A 20,403-nucleotide genomic window follows, 5' to 3' on the forward strand; every position below is an offset into this window, starting at 1 on the left:
TTATAGGTGAATGGTACCAAGAGAACAAAAGGAGCCTTGAAATCCCACCTAGCTGACTAACTAAATTTTCTTTTCCACACAGGCCACTGCAAACTCTAGTTGCCAGAGCCTGTCTTTTTCTGTCATGGAGCCAGATGACTCTTGTGGAACAAAGAGGGCTTTCACGATTATGAATTTGGACACAATTGTCATATAGTGCCAAAAGGTTAAAGCAAGTTCTCTGGGGAAAGCCTGGCACCTTTTCAGAGCAATCCTCAGGCTTCATTAATGAGGGAGAGAGGCGGGGAAGAATTTTAACCTTGTTCTCTCATATCCTACATATGTCATAGATTCACATGTGTCATTCATGCTGTATCTGGCAAAGGTTCTGAGGCATAGACAAGACATGATGGAGTAAAGGGAGGGCTGGAAAGCGTCCAAGGAAAGATTATTTTTCCTATCTTAACAGGTACCACATAGACCCATGTAGAAGCCAGGTCCTTAAGAAACGGAGCCTCACCTGCATTTTCTGATTGTCCACTTTATCAGGAAACTTCTCTGTGTACCATATAGAAAATAGCAGCTTATTTCTTCTTTTGTAATGTATATCATATATATAGTCAATAGGATACGTCATCTGGAACACTTGTTTGAGCTTTCTTTATCCAGTGACAGTTTCACAAGGTGAGACAACAAAATGAGAAGATTACAAAGCCACATCTCGCTGCATAAATCTGCTGTCAACCCATTCCAAAGACTCTCTTACTGAAAATGGAATTGGTTACTATTAAAAGCCACCAAACAGCACAGAGATCTTCAGGAATGGGTGGGTAGTATAAAAATAGTTGTTAAGTACAGTGCGGGTTCTTTTTAGGGGATAATATTTGGTTAAGGTACAACAGGGGAATTTTGTTAAGAGAGTTGGACTTCTCAGGTCACTCCTTTGAAGGGCTGAGAGATACTCATTTTAGCACGTTATTTTAAGACAAAAGAGGCTTCCCATTACATTATACACAGGAAATTCTCTTCAAGTTCCTATTCAAGTTCTACCAAGAGCAGGATTTTTTTCTTTTCTTTCTATCTAGGACAAAAATAATTATAGATCCTTTTCACTGATTCATAAATCAGAAATGAAGTTACAGCAATCTCCTTAGTTTCTATGATACGTCTCCTCCATCTGCTACACAGGAATGTCCTATGCATTATGTACTTTATGAACCCATTATAATGGAATGTTCTTCTTCTACAGGCATAGCACCATATGTCGAAGCCTTTGATAGGCTGCTGAATGGAAGTGTTGCTGAGTTTCTCAGGTACAGCAAAATTCTTGAAGGTGATGTGAAGACACATGTAAGTATTTACTCAGATTTTCCCATGATGATACCAGTGTACAATTCTTGGAATCTGTGTGATCAGCCTTGATTTCTGAGTAGAGGAGAATCTTGTAGTAGTGATAGCCTGGCATAACACACTGGGTACAGTTGGTTTGGGAAGGGCACAAGGTTGTATGGATTCATAAGAAGAGATTGCCTGCCTTCTAAGCACCAAATTTGAGCACCATAGAATGCAAACTTTATAAATATTCTCATTCACAAACAATTTGAATAGTTTTGTTGGCTGCTGAGCTCTTTGCAGGACAGGAACACAGTTAAGAACATGTGCCAACAAATTAGTAGCAAACAACAGGTGGGCCCAAGCAGTGATAACTTCCTGTAGTTGTTTTCTAGTGTGTCATCATTCCAATTAATATAGAGATTTTTTTTCTGATTGGTTGTTTTTATTACTCACATCTCTTTCATTTGTAACAATGTAGCAAACTAAAAAATGATTCAGCCATTTAAATGCCCCTTTTTGAAAAACGTATGTTATAGCAAGGAAGTACATTTTCATGATGACAATACTTTCTAACCTTATGATCTTAACCTTGTGATCAGAACTTATTTGTGTCATTTTATTTTTTTAAGCCGGTCTTCCCTAAAATGGATGGTGATAGAATTGACAAAGTATGGACTCATCTTACCAACAGCTTTCCAATATACATGAGGGGGAAAAAACCAAAACCATATCCCCCACACAAAAAGCTGGGGTCACTGTGGGCTGGATCTGAAGGAGTGTGAAGCTTTTGACTTTTCTAGTAGTTCCATGCCATCAGACCTTCCTCTGTGTGTACGGTTCCCAGTTGATTGCTGCTCTATGTAACAAACACTGCAGCCAGAAAAACATGCAGTCCTACAAGCTCCTGAGATTCATGTTGCAAGGCCAACATAAATATTCTTCAGGACAACCAAAGCAACCAGTCTACTTACAGAGAAAGATGACTGGATTATTCCATGATCTGTGTTTTTTTCTGTGGTGTTACATGTTCTGGTTTGTAGGACACAGTTTCTGACCTAGTTAGGCCTAGAAAACAGGAGGGAGTAAGGAGACCAAGCAATTCTAGAGGATCTTTGTGTTTCTAAGGAAATGCTGTACTCCCTTTTTATTTGAAAAAGCCTAGACAATTATACTGTAAGCTACAATATATGTACTTTGTTCTTCAGAGAAACTAGGGGAAAATTAATAAATGAGATGTCGGGGGGTTGGAGGAAGAATTATGAACCTAGCCTAACCAGAGAATTGCTCCCTGGATTGATTCTAGCTTGGTTTTTACATTCGTTAAACATCATTATTTTGCAGCTGGCTTCTCAACATTTTAGATCTGAGTGATACAAAAATAGCCTTGCAACCAGTACTAAGCAGGGAAAGGGATTGCATTTAACATTCTAAATTGCTAAACCCTTTTTAATGTACACTATCTGTAAATGTTTAAATAATTAAATCTGTAAGTGTATTAATTTATGCATTTGTCACTATTTCATACTCATAATTGAGCCCATATAAAAGATTATTAATAATTTGTCAGCCAAGTCTGTGGACAGTCCCTAGCATATTGTTGATAGCGTAATGCAAGCTGTGATACTGAGTATTTGTTAGTGCTATGAGCTTAGACATTGCATTAGCTTTCCTTACATAAAGAAACTGGTGATTCTGGTTGCAGCCTACTAAATATTCTGAAATCTTAGATTCTGAATTTACAACATGGAGCAGACTGTGGTTACCTTATGCTCATGCTTATCACTGAAGCAACATCTGTGGTTTACCTTAACAAGTGGAACAAGGAGTATTTTTCTTCTGGGTGTCTTATAGACCATGTGTCCTCAGCATTATACTTGCAGCTGCTGTCTCTTTCCCATAATGAGCTGAAGGGAAGGTTGTATTTTATTTCAAAAAACACCTGCTGCCTTGAAAAACCTCACATACCTGACAGACCAGAATGGTAATATGAGAGAAAGAGAGACTTCATATTATGCTAAAGAAATGAGGGATTTAACATGATGTGTTTCATGCTGATGGCTGTTAACGATTGTGTGGTTTGTGTGCCTGGCAAAAGGAAGAATACAGACATAGCTGGTATCTGTTGGGCAGCCCCATTCCTATTTTTTCAGCATGCTGTACTCTAAAAAGTCTGTTGAAAGAGAACAAAACAAACCATAAAAAAGAACTAATAGCTAGCTTCTGGCTCTGTTAAACACAGCAGCGCAGTGGATTTTACTAAGATTAGTTTATCAGAGTTCTGCTTAGGCTCAATCTTGAAAGCAACATATTTCTCATTCAAATTACAGTACATATCATGGCGAATCTCTGAGGTCAACTGCACTGAAGAAATGAACCACTTTTTAAAAGACAGGGAGAATGGTTAGACTTTTACATACTCTATTTAAAACAAATTACCCTTAACATCTAAGCTAAGATCTTTTCCCTGTTCTGTCTCTGTGGAATAAAGATCTGGTGATTATATGGATATTTCTATGAAATGCGAAGTCCCCTACAGGCACAGATTTTATGAAACCAGTTTCTGCTGTTCATGTCATAACTGTAGAGCATGTGAAGTCAGCGAGAGAGTGAGTGTGGCCAGGACTGCTACTGACCAGCTGTCTTTGGCCTGACATACCAGTGTCTTGGAGGCTGTCACCAACTATTACAGGTTATAGCAGTCCTGAAGCTGACTCACCATATGTGCCAACACCAAACCATCCTTCTGTCAGAATGAGGGAAATTCAAAATCAGTATAAAACAGATTGTGACTCTACAGCATAGGCCATGAATCCAGCACTGCAGAAAATGTGTTAAGGATGACAAAGAGCTGCTTGTGGAAGACATAGTCTACCTTTAGATTGTGTCCCAGTGAGGAAGCTGGTCAAGCAGGTTTGATGGGCTCTTTGCCTTGTCAAAGCAAAACAAGCAAGACTTTAGAAGGCCAAGAAGCAAGCTTTTTGTAATGTGTTTATTATGAGCTTTTTCACGTCATTTTTGTTTATGCGCTATCTCAAGTGGTGGAGTACTTTGGCTTGAGTTTGAATAATGTACCAGATGAGACATCACGATAGGAAGAGAATGTACTGGTTCTACAAGAGAAGGATAGATAACCTCACATTTCCATATTTTAGTATTTTATGTGGTACAGAGCAGAGCATAATTACAGCCTTCTGTCAAACACATAAGCTAATACTTGCCTTTTTTTAAAATGTGTATTTGTAAAAATCTTTTAACCTCCCAACCCCACCAGTTGAAAGAACAGATTGTCTGTGTGATTCATTTATGTTCCCTCTTCTCTCATCCAAGATATTTATCTTGGAATGGAAAACTATGAAAATATGGATGCCTTTTCCCTCCTCTCTTCCATCAGCTTCCAGCTGCTGAAATGCAGAGCTCAAGACAGGGTCTCAAACAGCTTGGAGCATTCAGAAATGAAGTGGTTGTTGGTTCACTTGCTCCTTATTGGAAGAGAGTTTAGATGCAATCCATTACATGTATGATTGTATGAGCAAGGTAGCACAGAGAAGTAATTCGCAGCACGTTATCCAATCTGCAGGAGTTCTCTGTGTGCATGCACTGGTTTCTTATCATGGTGAGCAGAGAAAGCAATGTCCACTCTATGAATGTCTTATGCATGTACTCAGAGAGTTTCTTTTCCTTATCTATTACATGAAAGCAGTGACATTCTTCTCTTCTTCTTCCCAGTAAAGTCCACGTAAATATAAACAAAGAGCTGAAAGCAGGAGATATGTTTTATGAGGTATGTATGTGCTTTGCAAAGTGCCACTCTGGTTTGGACTGTCAGTGAAGTTAAAAAATCCTGCCTTCCTCTTTTTTTTTCCAAAGAGTAGTTATGACACATGAAATAGCTGCATGTTGTCTTTTCATGTAAGAGATGCTGAAGAATTAGTCGATGATGTTCATAGCCCTGAACTTCGAACAGGATGTGCTGCTGTCTGTGCTACACCAAAAAAAACCACTTTTGCACTTTATCTTAGCTAATCTAAATGCAGACTATCAAACCCATTATTTGACTGATTCCTCATTAACAAGGCAATTTGCTTACAGGGCAACAGAATCCACAAGTGTATTCTCGTGTTCATCTTTTGTGCTCAGAGTCTGTGCGGTTTTAGGCATTGTGTTGAAAGTTGAATTAGAGCTCAGAGAGGAGGATGATGTCAACATGCCCAAAGAGAAGCTTGCTGTCAGGCTGCTTTTGCATTTCTGTGAGAGGTATTTTCTGCCACATGGAATAAACACCAAACCAAGGTGCTGCTGCAGGACTGGGAAAAATGGAATACATAAAAAAGTATAAAAAGACAGATATTTTTGACAGCATACAAAGTGCACTCAGCTGAGAGAAAGAGTCTTAAGTGTAGAAAATGGTAGTGCTGTCCATCAGAAGGGAAAGCCAAATCAAATCAAATCAAATCATCAACCTTGGAAATCTGTCAATGTTAAAGTTGATTTTGTAATGCTAATTCAGCTGTGATTCTCACCCTATATATGTACTACAAGATACTTCATAACATAAGCAATAAAGAATGTTCACTTTAATAGGAGAAGAAAGATGGAAATGCGATATATACAGTCTAGCCAAGAGACTAATTTGAAGGTTAGTTTAGAAAAAACCTGACATTTCTAAGAGTTTTACAATCTTTGATTGCTCTGTTCCGGAGGACAACTTCCCATATGGCCTAGGGAGTGAATCTGGCTTTCAAAACAAGGATTTATTGAGTCAGGTGCAGTGGTGTGCAGACATGTTTGCACCTGTTGGACTGTAAGACACCTGTTTGGGAATAAAGATGGCTCCTGAGCATGAAGGACCTGTCCATTCCCGGTCTAGAACAACACCCCCTGAAGGAGTGGGAGTTTTTCCAATAATTTTGATGGGACCTGGATCAGGCTATTAGTTTCTTGACACTGACATTGAAGTATATACCACCTGTTTTTCTTATTGTTTAAAAAGGCAAGGAAGAGACAAAAGTCAAACAGACAGTATCAAAAAATAAATGCCATGGTGGCCAGTACTGGGCATTTAGTTGTGTATTGCTGGCACAAGAAACATGCACCTGTAAATTTAGGAGGGATGGTGGTGGGAATATATAATGAGAACATTCCTTATGGCATTTCCTCAGAAACATAAGAAGGCAGAAATACAAGCACTCAAGGCCGTCAAGAGTTAGTCATAACCTGTTTTCATGGGATTTCTTTGCATATGGAGTAGTTCCTGACTTAATCCATAAGCAGTTGATTTCAAAGTAGGGCAGCTGATCAGGGACCATTATGGACCATTTTAGAGTAAGGTCTAAAACTATTGCCCCCTAAAAAGGACTATTATGTGTGTATGTTATGTGTGTATGGTTACCCAGTACAATGGGATTTTCTGATCTCCCAAGGATGCTAGAAAAAGATATCAGAATTATTTGAGTGGGAAACTTTATATGCAGTGCAAAAACAAAGAAAAATCCATCATGTTTGCCCAAGAAAATGTTAGATAAGTTGCTCTTAAGAAAAAAAAATCTGGTCATAAAGGGTTCTTTAATTGACCAGATGAATTCAGAATAATATTCAGTGTTCAGGCTAGATATAAGGTCCATGTTTTACCAATCAATTTACTTAATGAGTGGAGCAATTAATCAAGGCATACATTATATTTTTGGCCATTTGAAGTCAAAGTCAGAACTGATCATATGCTTTAGCTCATGCTGATTTTGCTATCCTCTGTAAATTTTTTTCATTGAAGCCCTTTAAGAGAGTGTTTGAGTCAACTGGCAGGAATACAGTTTTTCTTGGTGGTTTTCCAGGAGAAGCAGTGTACAGACCAGAGGCATAAGTGTTCCACAAGTTGAAAACCACTGCATCAGCTTAACCAGAAATCATAAGGTGATAAAATTACATGGCTAAAGGAGCGAGCTAAATCACTGATAGCTTTAGAGTGTGAACCACCTGGACTCACAGCCACAAATACAGTGTGAGCGTGTTTCCACGAGCCTGTTGCAAAGCCATTGCCTAGGACACTTGCTAGTGTAAAGTCAGGAGAAAACTTATTAGGGAGGGTTAGGGAAATGCGGAGCTGGCACAGACCTGAGATCCATGAGGAAGCCTTGGTAAGGTAATCAGACTTTTCTCTCTGTTTTAAAGCAGTCCAGGATCTAGAGGGCATAGGTGGCAGTCATCTCAGGCACTCAGCCTCGCAACAGTGAGGTGTGTGGTTCTCACAGCAGTAATTTCTAGTGAACCACTGCCAAGTTACACTATCTTGATCCATCAGAAAAACCAAGACAGCATCCTTGCTGTTGTAATCAGCATGAACCTTTTGTGACCAAAAATTCTTTTTACTGGTGCCCGTAGTTCTTATTTCTCTGGTGAAAATTCTGAGTTGGAGTAGTAACGTAATTTAAACCCATTTGTTTCAAGCTGAGAAATAGACATCCATGAAAGCTTTTTTTTTCCCCATTTTTTTCTGTTTTGGGACGTATGCTTGAATGATGTCATTTGTTGGTACAGGCTATCAGTAAGTCTTTTATTAATTTTCAGTCTCATTCTTCCTGAAGAGCACGTGTACACTCTTTTCACTCATCTGCCTCCCCAGCCCTGACCTGCTTTTATTTTGCTAGTTGGTGGTTGCAACTGTTTTGAGTGTATAGAAATGCTGGGCTTGGAAACTGAGAAAGCCGTTCGTTGTCATCAGCAAAAAACCAAACAATGAGCTCAGAATCTGGCTCTTCAGTCAGTTTCTAGTAAAAAGGAGTTCAGTGAATAATGAGAATTAAGCCACAAGGGAAACCAGTGTGCGGTTTGAATGTTGTTTTAAATAAGCTGGGAGTGCTGTCAGGAGTGTTGAGGGTATAATGTGGCCACAAATGTGCATTGCCTCTTTTTATCCAGTATGAATTGCATGATCAATATGGTCACATTTCTGAATGTTGAAGAATCCATTAGGGTAGATTAAACCATGTCACTGTCACTGCTAACTTCTTTTAGTCTACTGACACCCGTAAATTGAACTATATATTTCCACATTTAATCTGAACTGCAAAGCAGTTTAAGTATTGGTGCATAGTTTCATAAGTTCAATTATGTGTTTTACTTTAAATCCCAGAGATACAGTAAAAAGACTCATTTAGGATCTTTATGTAGAACTTTGGGGCTGAAATACCTCTTTCATGTTGCTTTAATACATGTTCTACTTAAAAAACAGAATCTTAGTTCAGATCTGTTTTACAATCATATCCTTGCCTTTCAGAGAGGCTGAGGCTCCCTCTTCAAGTCCATGTAGGCTTTTGTTATTTAGCACCTCTGAAAAGGAAAATATGGTTCAGGTGGGAAGAAATATTAAATATTATTATGGATGTTTGAGCTTTAGGTTTTGAACTTACTTCCATGTTAGCAAATTTTGGTTGGGGGCCTGGGATTCTTTCAAGGTGATAAAAGTGGAAGTGAATTTACAAGGAGACAAGTTCTGGCACTTTCAGCCTTTGAGTTGCTTGCAGGGAGCTCAGTGGGACTACTTGCAGAGTGAGGTATGTGGGCAATGTCTTGAAGCGCATGAGAGGCAGAGCATACAAAAATTCTTTTCAATAAAAGAACCTATTTTTCCAAGCTTTCTCTCTAAAGATAGATTTCTTAGAAATTAGTGGGTCTCCAGTCTTTATTAGGAAACTTGGTATTTGTCAGACAGAGAAAGTCAAGAAGTCAGTTCTTCAGAAGGGTGCTCATTGAACACTGCTAGAGGAATGTTTATTAAGTAATACCTCAAGAAGTGCTGTAACCTTTTTAGTTTACAGAGAGGAACTTCTGAACTTCCTAGAACTTGTATTTGTTAAATCAGGGACACATGAATGACATCCTAAGGCCTGTGAAATTGTAGTCTTTCCTGAAATTTCCTTAGTATGGATTTGCGCCTTCACTGAGAAGGGCTTCTGACAGAATAGCTGTGGATAGAGAGTGGGGCTGCTTAGCAGCAGCCTCCGGGGCAAAACAGTCCATCAGAGAAATAACCAGAGTGCCTGCATCCAGCACAGCAAAAGCGTGTTTGTGCAGATCACAATGAGACCTGCACACCCCGAGATCTCTGCGGTTCTCTCATGTGCTGGCTTACAGGATATGTTCCATGGAGGAAATGAAGGTTTGCTTTTCCTCAGGGAAGTGAGGTCTTTCCACAAATAGTTCTTCAACACTGGCAACAGGGTTCTCCAAAGAATTCTGAGCTCAGATGTTCATGGGGAAAAAAAAGGCACCTGAATTTTAAAAACTGTTCATCTTGATAAAAACAAAGTTAGGACTTCATCACTTCAGACCTTGTATGTAGTTCCTGTTTATTTAAAGAAGTAATGCACATTTTCAGAGATGCATAATGTAGCTCAAGGTAACAGAAGAAACTAGAAGCTTCGAAGGGCTGCGAAACTCCAATGTACCCCACCTTCTGTTCTTCAGTGAAATCCTGAACTGAGCTGCTTTCCCTTTGCCATATCTTTTGGAAAAACCTGCTTGTTTTGGTAGGCTAGTCAGGATGAAGAGCTGTAAGAGCTCTCTCAGGAACTCTGTGGCCAACTTCCTCCCTATGCAGGTTGGGGTGCTTTCTGTCTACTCTCCCTAATGCAGGTTACCCAAAAAAATTACCATTTTGTTATGGCATAACCTTTGACATGTGATACAAAGAATATTCATGTAATGTTTTTACTTAAATATATTCCCCCTGGAAAAGCCTTTTACCTCAGGAGTCCTAAGTTATTTAACAAGTTTGAGGCAGGTCAAATCCTGCTTATCACTGATTGCTGTTACTCATACCCTAATGTGCATAAAATATAGTCCTTGGTTATTAGAAGCTCCAGCCAACAATGGTGGCCTGGTATAGATTTTAGTGATGTTTCCTCTGCACTGGAGAGAAGCCATTTTTTCTTACGGTGGTATTATACTTGTTTTTAAAATGTTTGGCTCTTTTTGTCCATTGTTTGTTTCTGTGATGATCACTAATTGCATATTACAGAGGCAGAGAATGAGAGCTCAAATCCCACACAGCTGACAAATAATTCTGTGGCTGAGAAGCACCAGGGATCAGGTGATTACACCTAGATCAGGTGCTGCAATGTGACAACAGCAACTTCTACTGATGAGGAGGCCTTTAAATATAGATCATGACTGTGTACTGTGCAGTGAGCTGGCTTGGAAATCTCCAGTAGGTGACTTGGCCCTTTGCAGAAGACAGCAGTCCGCAATGGGAATGGCAGACTTGAATTCTTGAACATTTTCAAACCTACTCAGAAAAAAAAAAAGGTGCTGAAAAACCCCTAACACTTTAATCTGTAAATAGACCACACCTGGAGTAATGAGTGGACTTTTTATTTTTGCACACAATTTGCATCATTTTCTATGCCAAATCTTCTGGAATCACTAACTATCAGTACATTACATCTCTTTTTGGACATTCTGTGTAAATGGTGAAATGAACAGACGTCAAGAGAGTTGCAGATTTTTGGCTGTTGTCAAAGAGGTTCTTGAAGAATCTGTGAATCTGGAAGACAAAAGGCAGCCTGAGCTTTAGGAGAGCATCACCTAATCAGCAGCTTTGATCTGGCCTTGTTCTTCCTCTCTGATGGGTGGCAAAGGTTATTTGAGACGTTTTTGGAGAATATGATCTCCTATTGCTTCACTTGGCAGTAATAAGTAGCTGCAATGGTCGTAAAGCAAAATATTTATATCTGTTCGAAACAGTGACAGATGAACAAAATAATTGACTGTTTCTGCTGCTAATATTAATAATTAATTAATTAACAAATCTGACATTTAAATAGTATTCATTAGGTTTTAAAGTTAACAGTCCCTTGAAATCGGTCAGAGAGACACATGTCATTCAAAATTGAGAGCATTTAGAGGAAATTCTGGAACACTGTAGCATACTTTATTGATGCAAAAGGTGCAGAACATGTATATTCTTCACCCAAGGCAACTATATTGTAATTAGTGTGAAAACAACTGTGGTGGCTTTACTCCAGTTCCCTTTACTCCAGGTCATCTGTACAGTTCGTGTTTGAAATGGAGAAATAAAATGGCAGCAACAATTTACCCTAAACAATTCCATCTGTCTTACATCATTAATTAGCACTGGAAGATCTTTAAGAACAGTATGGTTTGAGCTCCACCAGAGGTAAGAGCTCTGAGTGGTTTCAGTCACAGTAAAGCTTACTAAAAAGTAAAGTTAATGAACTGAAATACTGATGCTACTCTGAAACAAGTAATATTGACTAGTACTGTGCACAGTTACATGACACAGTGTTTAATACACTGGCAGATATAAACACGCAGAGAGACCAGCACCAAAACAATTGATAGCACTGGTTGATACTGTACAGGCAATAGCAATGCTGAGAAATTTTAACAAAAATTCCCTAATATAGACATAGCCATGAAGGCTGAAGAACACCAAAAAACCCCAGTATAGGGGACAGCTGATTGGTGGTAGTCAATGTATCTGTCTGAAAATAGAAAAGAAGATATCTCAGGTGGTGTCTGCTTCTGTCAAAACCAATGGCAAATCTCCCACTGACTTCAGTTTTGACTTGAATTTCAACCCCGTTTTCTTCAGGGACCAGTAAGAGGAAGGTGACAGTTTTTTTTCTTTTTTTACTTTTCATTTTCCAGAATAAAAAGTGCTTTATTTGGACAACTGCCAGTGACTCCTTAGCAGTTGTCCAGTTTTTAAAAAATCTGTATCAGCCAATTATCTGTTCAAAATAAATACTGTCTCTTTAGCTGGCCTGGATAGTTTCTATGGCAGCCCCATCTTAATTTAAACTCCGTTCTTTTTCCATTTCTTTCCTCTCCCTTCAAACCACCAGCCACTTCACCACTTCACTTTGAAGAGGCTTTTGAATGCAATATGTAAAAGACAAACTGTGTCTCTTCCTCTGGCAGTGCTGTCCATTTTAGAGAAAGGTTGGGGTCAATGAAGCTCCATCTGTAGTTGTCATTTGCTTTCAGTCATTTTGTCTTTTGCTAGATACAAGAGACCCATAATTATTTCTGCAGAAACTGCATTTTGAACTCAGGACCACTAAATCCCATTTCTTTTCCCTTGTGTCCTCTTTACTATCTAGAAGTGTATTTTGATTTGCTAATCATCTCTGTTAATGTTAGCATGTATATATATGCAGATGAGTAATATTCTCCAACAACAGAAGTCCAGTGGATTCTGATATTTACAATGTGCTTTTAAATGTTATGACTCTGAGGAAATATGGTATTAAATACAATAGCATTTTACAAATTTAATATTATAAAGTCAGTAGGGTAATTTTAGTGACTAAATTTCATTAGGAAATCCTATGTTTGTTTCTCTTACTTCTATTTAGTTTTATTATTTTTTTTCAACTAGTGAATTTACTTGTAACTTGAGATCTGAGTCCATATGCCTATTTGTTCTTGTAGCTTTCTTGGCACATAAATAATGTTTGCATTTATCGGTACTTGGAAACCAGAGTGATGGTCAACTTAGATTGAACAGAACATTTAAAATGAGAAAGAGGCAGATCCTAAAACCAGACGTGCTCTGTAGAACTGAACTTTGCCAAAGTAAACTGGTAGTTTAAAATTCAGGTCCAGTTCACCTACATCTACTCAGTTTGAAACAGTGCAAGTTTGAGTGGAATTTGTACTCATGCTCCTTCACACGGGTCAGCAGCGTTGTCTTCATTAGCCATCTCTCACAGAGCCTCTGGCAATTTTTGAAGCAGTGGCTTCTGACAAATATCAGAAGTTGGTATTATGTTATGACAGAGAAGGTTAAACCAGTTGCTATTTAAAATGCTATTTCTAAACACACATGATTCCTCCATTAACTTCTGCAGGCTTAACTGAGAAGAGGCTAGTCCATGCTGTTACTGCAGTGGTAACAGAGAGGTCACTCATTGTAGTCAGCCATGGGTTTCCGCAAGCATGGAATTGGGCTGTCGTGGCATTACATGTCAAACTTCTGCTCTTCCAGCCATATCAGTCACCTGAGTCAGCTGTCAAACACACCTGAGGTGAAGGATTAAGATGCCTTGTTCCACATTTTACCAGTGGGGAAATTGGGGTGGTGAATGGAATGCCTCATGGTCCTGGCATTCAGGTCCGAAGTCACAGCTGTCTCCTCCAGCCTCTAGAACAAATTGCTAAAAGCGGAGTAGGAAATGCTTTGAGGAACCTGATTCCTTCAAAATATTCACCTCAGCTGAGGAACCTGTCTGATGATTGATGTGTCTGTGTATAATCCCAAGAATGCCGAAAGGATTACCCAAAGTTTTTAGATGTCAATTATTTGTTGCTCCAAAATGGTTTTGTCTGCAGATAGATGTGTGCAAGTTGGTGGTGTACTCTACTCTGATAAATTTACTCAGGATTCCTATCTATTTTTGACACTCAGGCTTCATTACTATAATTGAATATAACTGAAAGAGTTTCAGCTGATTTGTTCTATGATAGTCTTTTGTCTGAGCCGCGCAGGTTGTTGAGAAAGATCCCCTCTGGTGCATTTTCACTCATTAGTCTTCACTGGTTTTGGGGGGGGTCTCATGAAAGAGTTACCTCTCTCTGTAAGTATAGTGCTGCCTGCTTAGTTACACAGCTTGGCTACTAAGCCCAAGAAGGTAACAATGAAGTGTCACATTTGAAAGGCTACAAGAAAAAATCGGAATGGTGATAGACTGAACTAATGCATTCTTAATGAGAAGAAGCTCTTCTATTGCTTTGAAGGGGTGCAGGGAAAGAAGTACGGCATGCTCAGAAGCAGTAAAACTCTGAAAGCTGCTTTTAATGCTGTTGCAGAAAGAAGGAAGTCACTGTGGCAGAACTCATATAAAATTCATCTTGTAAAATGCAAATACTGTGTTAGCACAATCCTTTGATTGAGATTTACATTCAAAGGTGAGAGATCTGGCTGCTCTGCTCCCTACACAATTAAAAGCTTTTGTGACTGGATAAATTTTGGACACATAGCACAAGCCTTGCCATCAATATATAGTCCACTGACAACTGAATATTTCAAACATCTTGAAATAAATTTTGGATAATAAAAAAATGCAAAAAGCCACCGTTTAAATGTAGCACAGGTAACTCAAAAGAATGTTACCTATGGCTTGTGTGTCCTCAATAGCACAAGATTTCTTAAAGACAGTTCCCAGACATTTTGAGAAAGTGGCCTTGGCCACCCTCTGCAGTAGAGAAGGGGGAGTGATACAATTCTGGAGGAGAAATGAATCCTGGCTCCACATCCAACAACAGTTTTCTCACACATATGAGGCATTGTCAAGGAATGTCAGTCTTTTAGGAACATCAGTGTGTATCATCCAACAGTCTGTCTCCACCTCTGATCAAATTCCAGTGCTTCATCAAAAAGAAATTAACAATGAGACAAGAAACCAGTTGTTACTTTGTACTCAGAGTGGAGAAAAAAATCCTCTTCAGCCTCCATAGTGACCACTGGGATCCCAAAAGTGTGTATGTAATGCAGTGCAGACAAAGTGCCAGACAGACACATTTTTCAAACCTCATTGCTGTTACAGCTCAGTATGTGTTCAAGAACTCAATAAACAATCTTAACTTTCTGTATCTAAGGACTCTTTGCTCATGTTTATGCTCTGTTTGATCAGCATTTAAAGCTTTGTCTTAAAATAGTGCTTCCTCTTTAGAGGAATTTGAAAGATTCCTTCTGAACTTCACTTTTTGGATTGTTGGAAATCTTATAAATTTGAGACCATGTTTACTCCTGGCCCAGTTTTCAGACCTGTGATTATGTGCTGACACTACATTTTCTTCATTCTCTAATATTTGCATTGTCTATGAGAAAGAATTGTCATATTCCTCAGCCACTGTCTTGCTAAGAAAAATAAGTGAAACTCAAATTCTATCTTTGTAGGACAGATATTCATTGCTTTAAAAATCCAAGTAGGTTGTCTCAGCATCAACTCTGATTTAAGATCATCTTTTTTAACACAGGTGACCGTGTTAATTCTGTGCACAGAATTCCAGAGGAGGTTCTCTCCAAAGGTACTAACACTTCTGTAGATCTACTAAAAATACTTTGCCACATCCATTGTAGAACTGCATAAGCTCTTTTCAAAAGCTGCCTTCCTGGCTTTTATACTTGTATTTTTCAGTCTTCAGCATTTCCCATTAATCAATTTCATGTTTCATCCAGAATTATGCATTGTTTTAAAGGGGCAGCAGCAAAATTTTGTCCAGTCCATATTATCTGTGCCAACAAAATTGTCTTACTCTTCTCAAGTGATGAATGACTCCTTCTTGATCATGTTAAAACCTCCTAACTTTGGTTGCCCATTAAATTTATGAGGGCACACCTAGTTCTTGCTCTTATGATACTAAATAAACCTATTGACTGTCCCTAAAACTAATCTCTGAGAAACACAACCAGCAACTTTCCTCCTCTCAAGTACCACCATCTGTAATATACTTTATTATTGCTTCTGCTTTTCCAGCTTCTTATCCAACTGAAGAATTTTAATACTAGTTTGTGTTACTTCCACTCAAAGTAGGAGTTTCCTGTGAGGACCCATAATAAGCATTTTATATGATACCCAAATATACTAGATCCAGCACATTATCCTTGTCTAAGAAACAAAGTAAGGATTTCAACCACAGGTAATCCCATTGTAATTTCTTCTGGTTTTAATTTTCATGTGTTTTAATCACTTGTTTCAAATCTCATTTAAATGTTCATGGTGCTGAAGTCAAGCTAACAGTCGTGATATCAGTTGACATAACTTCCCTCCCTCTTCTTGGGCATATTTGCCCAATCTGTCATTGCATATTTCTGTCATCTAGTACTATCTCCAAACGATATATATTTAAAATCTTTACTGCTTGTGCTTCCATCTGCCAGCATCTTCAGTAGTCTAGAAAAAAGATAATATGGACCCAGTGATTCTGTCACACTGAGCTATGTATATTTGACTTCCTTTTCAAATGATGTAATTCCCATTGATTTGCCATCATTCTCCTTAGCTGTCCTTTCAATATCTTCATGTACATCAACTTCTTTGAAATTGGGGAAGAGCATTTTATTCAGCAACAGATCATCTATACATCAAAAATAGTATAGATATGCCCAACTTGCCCTTCAGAGCAGTGTCAGGGCCTCACTTCATTGCTTTATTTCTTTATTATTCTAGTAGCTAAAAAATATGTCTTTGTTTTACTTTCCCGTGCAAGGTACGGTTCAACAAAGCCTTTATCCATCATTCCTTTACTTGTATGTGTTATAAGGCCTGAAAAGAAGTTCTGCTTGATAATCCAGGCCTCCTCTCACTCTTTGAGGGTTTTGTACCTATTCTTAGTACATTGCTTTCATTATTTGTTCATTTAGAGATTCTGACCCTCTCCTACAATTTCTCCCTCCTGCCCAGTGCACACAGATTATTTCCATTCTCAATGTAAGTCCATTCTCTCCTGCATTCAAATCATTAAGTTCCTTAGGCCAATCATCTTCTTTCACTGATTTTTCTATTTTCTAAAAGTTTGCCTTATACCAAGCCTTAGTTACAGATCTATTTTCTTCCATCTTGCAATTTAAGAAGCACTGAATTCATTCATAATCACTTCCTCCTCAGGAACATCAGGTTTTTTTCAGCTGTTTTACAAGGTTCTCCTCACACTCACAAAAAAACCCCTAAGCTTAAAATAACCCACACTTTGTTGTCTTATGAATTTTTGTACCAAAAAACCAGTCATCTGAAATGTCTGAGAATATCTAAACCTTGCTATTATTGACGGTATTTATGTCTCTGGAAAATTTAAGTTTCCCCTATTATTTATTTCTTTATCTATTTATAGAGATGATTACAGCTTTCCAAATCTCAGCCTGTCAGACCATATTATCCCATTCTCCCCAAATACTGTCCAAGCTGGGTCTCTTTTACAATCTTCCTTGCAGTGACTTTCATCCTAACAGATTATGTTTTATTAATGCCATCACATTTTAAGATGAATAAACACAATTTGGCTGTTTTACTTTGCTATAACATAAAATTTCCTGACTTTTATGTATTTTAAGTTGCATCCACATAAACCTGTGTGTATCATTTCCTTGTTTTCTTTTTAGATTGAAAAAACCCCAAGGAAAAACAGTGTGAGCTTCCCCACCCTTTCACAAAGTGATCATAAATGTACCTATTCATATTAGATTAACTTAACAGCATTTGGTTTGGTTTGTTTTTTATTTAGCAATATATACTAGTTATGAATAATTCTTTTCTATACCAGTAATGCTTTCTCTTAGTCACTACTCATCCACCTGGAGGAGGTAGAGGTGACACTGAAATACCGATTCTAATCAATGTGTATCATTCAGAATGTACAGAAAATGTGTAGGGTTCAGATAAACAAAAAAGACCAGAAATTTGAACATTAGGAAACACCGAGGAGTGTAGAAATTTATCACCCATCTACGCTGGTAACATGTCAGCATGCTGTCAGGTGCAGCTTTAACCCAAATTCTAGAGCTCTGTGAGTGGAAAACTGCCCAAAAACCTTCAGCCACCATCTCTCATGGCCATCGATCTTAAGAGTCTGCCCACAGATCACAGGGAAGGAATGAATTACAACATAGTCCCTCAGCAAATGTGCCAAGCTCAACTCATCCTAAACATCACCACAGCCTAAGCTGCAGTTCAACACAAAGCTTGCAGGTTGCTGTTCCCAGGGGTAATAAGTTCTTGCCATGCTCTTGGGTATAAGCCCCACGATTAAAATGCCTAGATGTACTGTGAAGTGTTAAAATTAAGTCCTCCTGTGACTAAGCATAGGAATTATAACTAAAAGCCTGCTTAACAATGCATTTTATTTCCTCTCTGAAGATGATAGAGAATTTAACCTTAGGCGTAAAAAAAAAGTACGGCTAAGCTAGTACTTTAATACATTTCTTCCAGTCAGTGTTGCTGTGATTTAGATGAGAAGCAGCAAGGAAGATTTGAGCTCTCACACTTGACTTTCAGCTGCAACGAAGGGGCATTGGAGGTTACAGGCTAAGGTTTAATTTATATTCCTCCTTTTGTTACAGGCAGAGATGGTACGTGCTGCTTTCCAAGCTCAGAGATCTTTCTTGGTGTTAGCATCTCAATGTCAAGAGCCTCAAGAGGTAAGGAAAGTGACCTGGAGTTTCAAGAGGCAGTGTATGAAAAAGCCTGTGTTCCCATATGTTATTGATCCTGCATTTGCTTTTGTTTGTTCCTTTAGGTATACAGTGCACTTAGAGGCTTGCTTTCACTTTTATAAGCATAGTGCTGTAATAATCAGAAAGCCGTGGTCCAGGGTTAAGAACCTTTTCTGCACTAATACATATAAGATCATTAAAGAAAGCGAAGGAGGTTTCCACTTTACAGCTGTAAGTGGGATCAGTCTTTCTCTGGAAGCTGGAAATGCCATGGAATAGAATGGCTATTTGCCAGGCCCCCAGGGATGCTGCATGGTAGACATTGAAGTCAGCATATAAGCTAGTGAGAGAAAAACTATAATTGGCCCATACACTCAGTATTCCCCAAACTGAGGTCCAGGTTAGGCCAGTTCTGGAAGGAAGGCAAAGCATTTTGTCAAGAAAATGAAAAATCAACTTTTATCAAGTTGATTTATATACTTGTTTTAGTGACAACTATTTAAATCCTCCCCTCACTAGAAAGCTCAGGGAAGCTGTGGAGTTGTTATGAATCTCATTTGTAGTTTCTAGAAGGCTCAGGGCCAATAGCACTGTATCATTCCTGGGAATAGCAATCACATAGCTCTTCTGTGGGACCACCCTTGAACCTTCCTCCTCGGGGTATGCAGAGAATGAAGTCTTCCCTTGCAGTGTCTCATCATGGCCTTCAGTTCTGCCTTTTTCCACTAGTTTCTGCTCCAAAGTGCATTCATTAAACTCCCATTTTTGCAAATCAGAACTCTCTGCACATGGTAGAATTTACTGAAGTTTTGCTGTCACTATAGTTCTTAAAGACACAAATTAGAAGTTTTTCTTATCAGTATGTTTTAATGGCAAGGGTACTCAAGGAAAAGAAAAAAAAAGCATAGATATTCCAGGCGAGACTTTAGAGTTCCAAGCAAGAAGGGATCAGCTGTTTTTCCAGCTGTCCCTGATCTCAGTGAGTAAAAGTGGGTCATGGCTCACACAGAACAGGCAAAATTCCCATTGGTACAGGCCTCAAGCAGTCATTTATATTGGCTGTGAATACAATTGCACCCAGTGGCCCACAAAATTCTACATGTTCACAGGTAAAATATTCCCCAGTGAACAGTTTCCAATGGCCCGTAATGTAATGCAATGTTCTCAAGTGTTGGGATTGTCCCAGCTCTGGTACAAGAATAAGCTGTGGGTCCTGGTTTGGCCTCCTGTGCTCATGTGCTCTCAGTAGGATTTTCTCTGCTTTTCCAGTGAGAATGGCAGTGACTTCTCCCTACTCTTATGCTTACAACCTTCTGACCTCAGGTCAGAGGTCAAGTTTGAGATTTTTTCAACTGCAAGGTTTAGAAATTTTCATTTAAAAATGTCAATGAGACACGCTAAAACAAAAAAAGAGAGAGTAGAGGTAAAAAGATTCTCCAGCAATACAGAATGATGGTTACAGAAGCATTAAGAAAAGCAACAAGTAGTAAAAACCTTGTCTTAAATATCACCAGAGCTGGCCATCCATATCCGTATGTCTTAGTTGCACATTATCAGGCTTGCATAGATTTCTGCAGCTTGTTGAAGGCAAGAAAGTACAATTTTATCATTTAACTGTCTTTTAGCACAGAGGAAGTGCCACATGATGTGTGTGTATACATCATTCCAAAGTTAAAATACCAGGAATGTTACAGACTAAAGTTTCTTTATCAGTGAGAACAAACCCAGTCCAGTTACTTAAGTTTTTTTAAAGATTGTTAGCTACACATTTTTATAGACATCGAAACACATATTGTTGTTCATTCTTTTTCTGGTTTTTGCATATATTTTTTGCAGAGATACACTCAATTATAATATGGACAGATGTGAAAATAATTGAAGGCTGCCTAATCTGTACAAATTGAATATTTTTTTCCCAC

At 38.5% G+C, this 20,403-nt stretch overlaps 1 protein-coding gene across 3 annotated transcripts in view; it reads left to right on the plus strand.

The window, feature by feature from the left end:
• The window catches only part of CAP2 (cyclase associated actin cytoskeleton regulatory protein 2), a 68,460-nt gene that overhangs the window by 14,511 nt on the left and 33,546 nt on the right, over positions 1-20,403 (plus strand). For all 3 annotated transcript variants that reach the window (XM_048308713.1, XM_048308705.1, XM_048308699.1), the window contains 2 exons: positions 1,229-1,329; positions 18,392-18,469. In XM_048308713.1, the coding sequence (XP_048164670.1) occupies positions 1,229-1,329; positions 18,392-18,469 (179 nt within the window). The remainder of the gene's footprint in view (positions 1-1,228; positions 1,330-18,391; positions 18,470-20,403) is intronic.

The sequence above is a fragment of the Corvus hawaiiensis genome, chromosome 1, assembly GCF_020740725.1.
Source record: "Corvus hawaiiensis isolate bCorHaw1 chromosome 1, bCorHaw1.pri.cur, whole genome shotgun sequence".
Taxonomy (NCBI): Eukaryota; Metazoa; Chordata; class Aves; order Passeriformes; family Corvidae; genus Corvus; species Corvus hawaiiensis.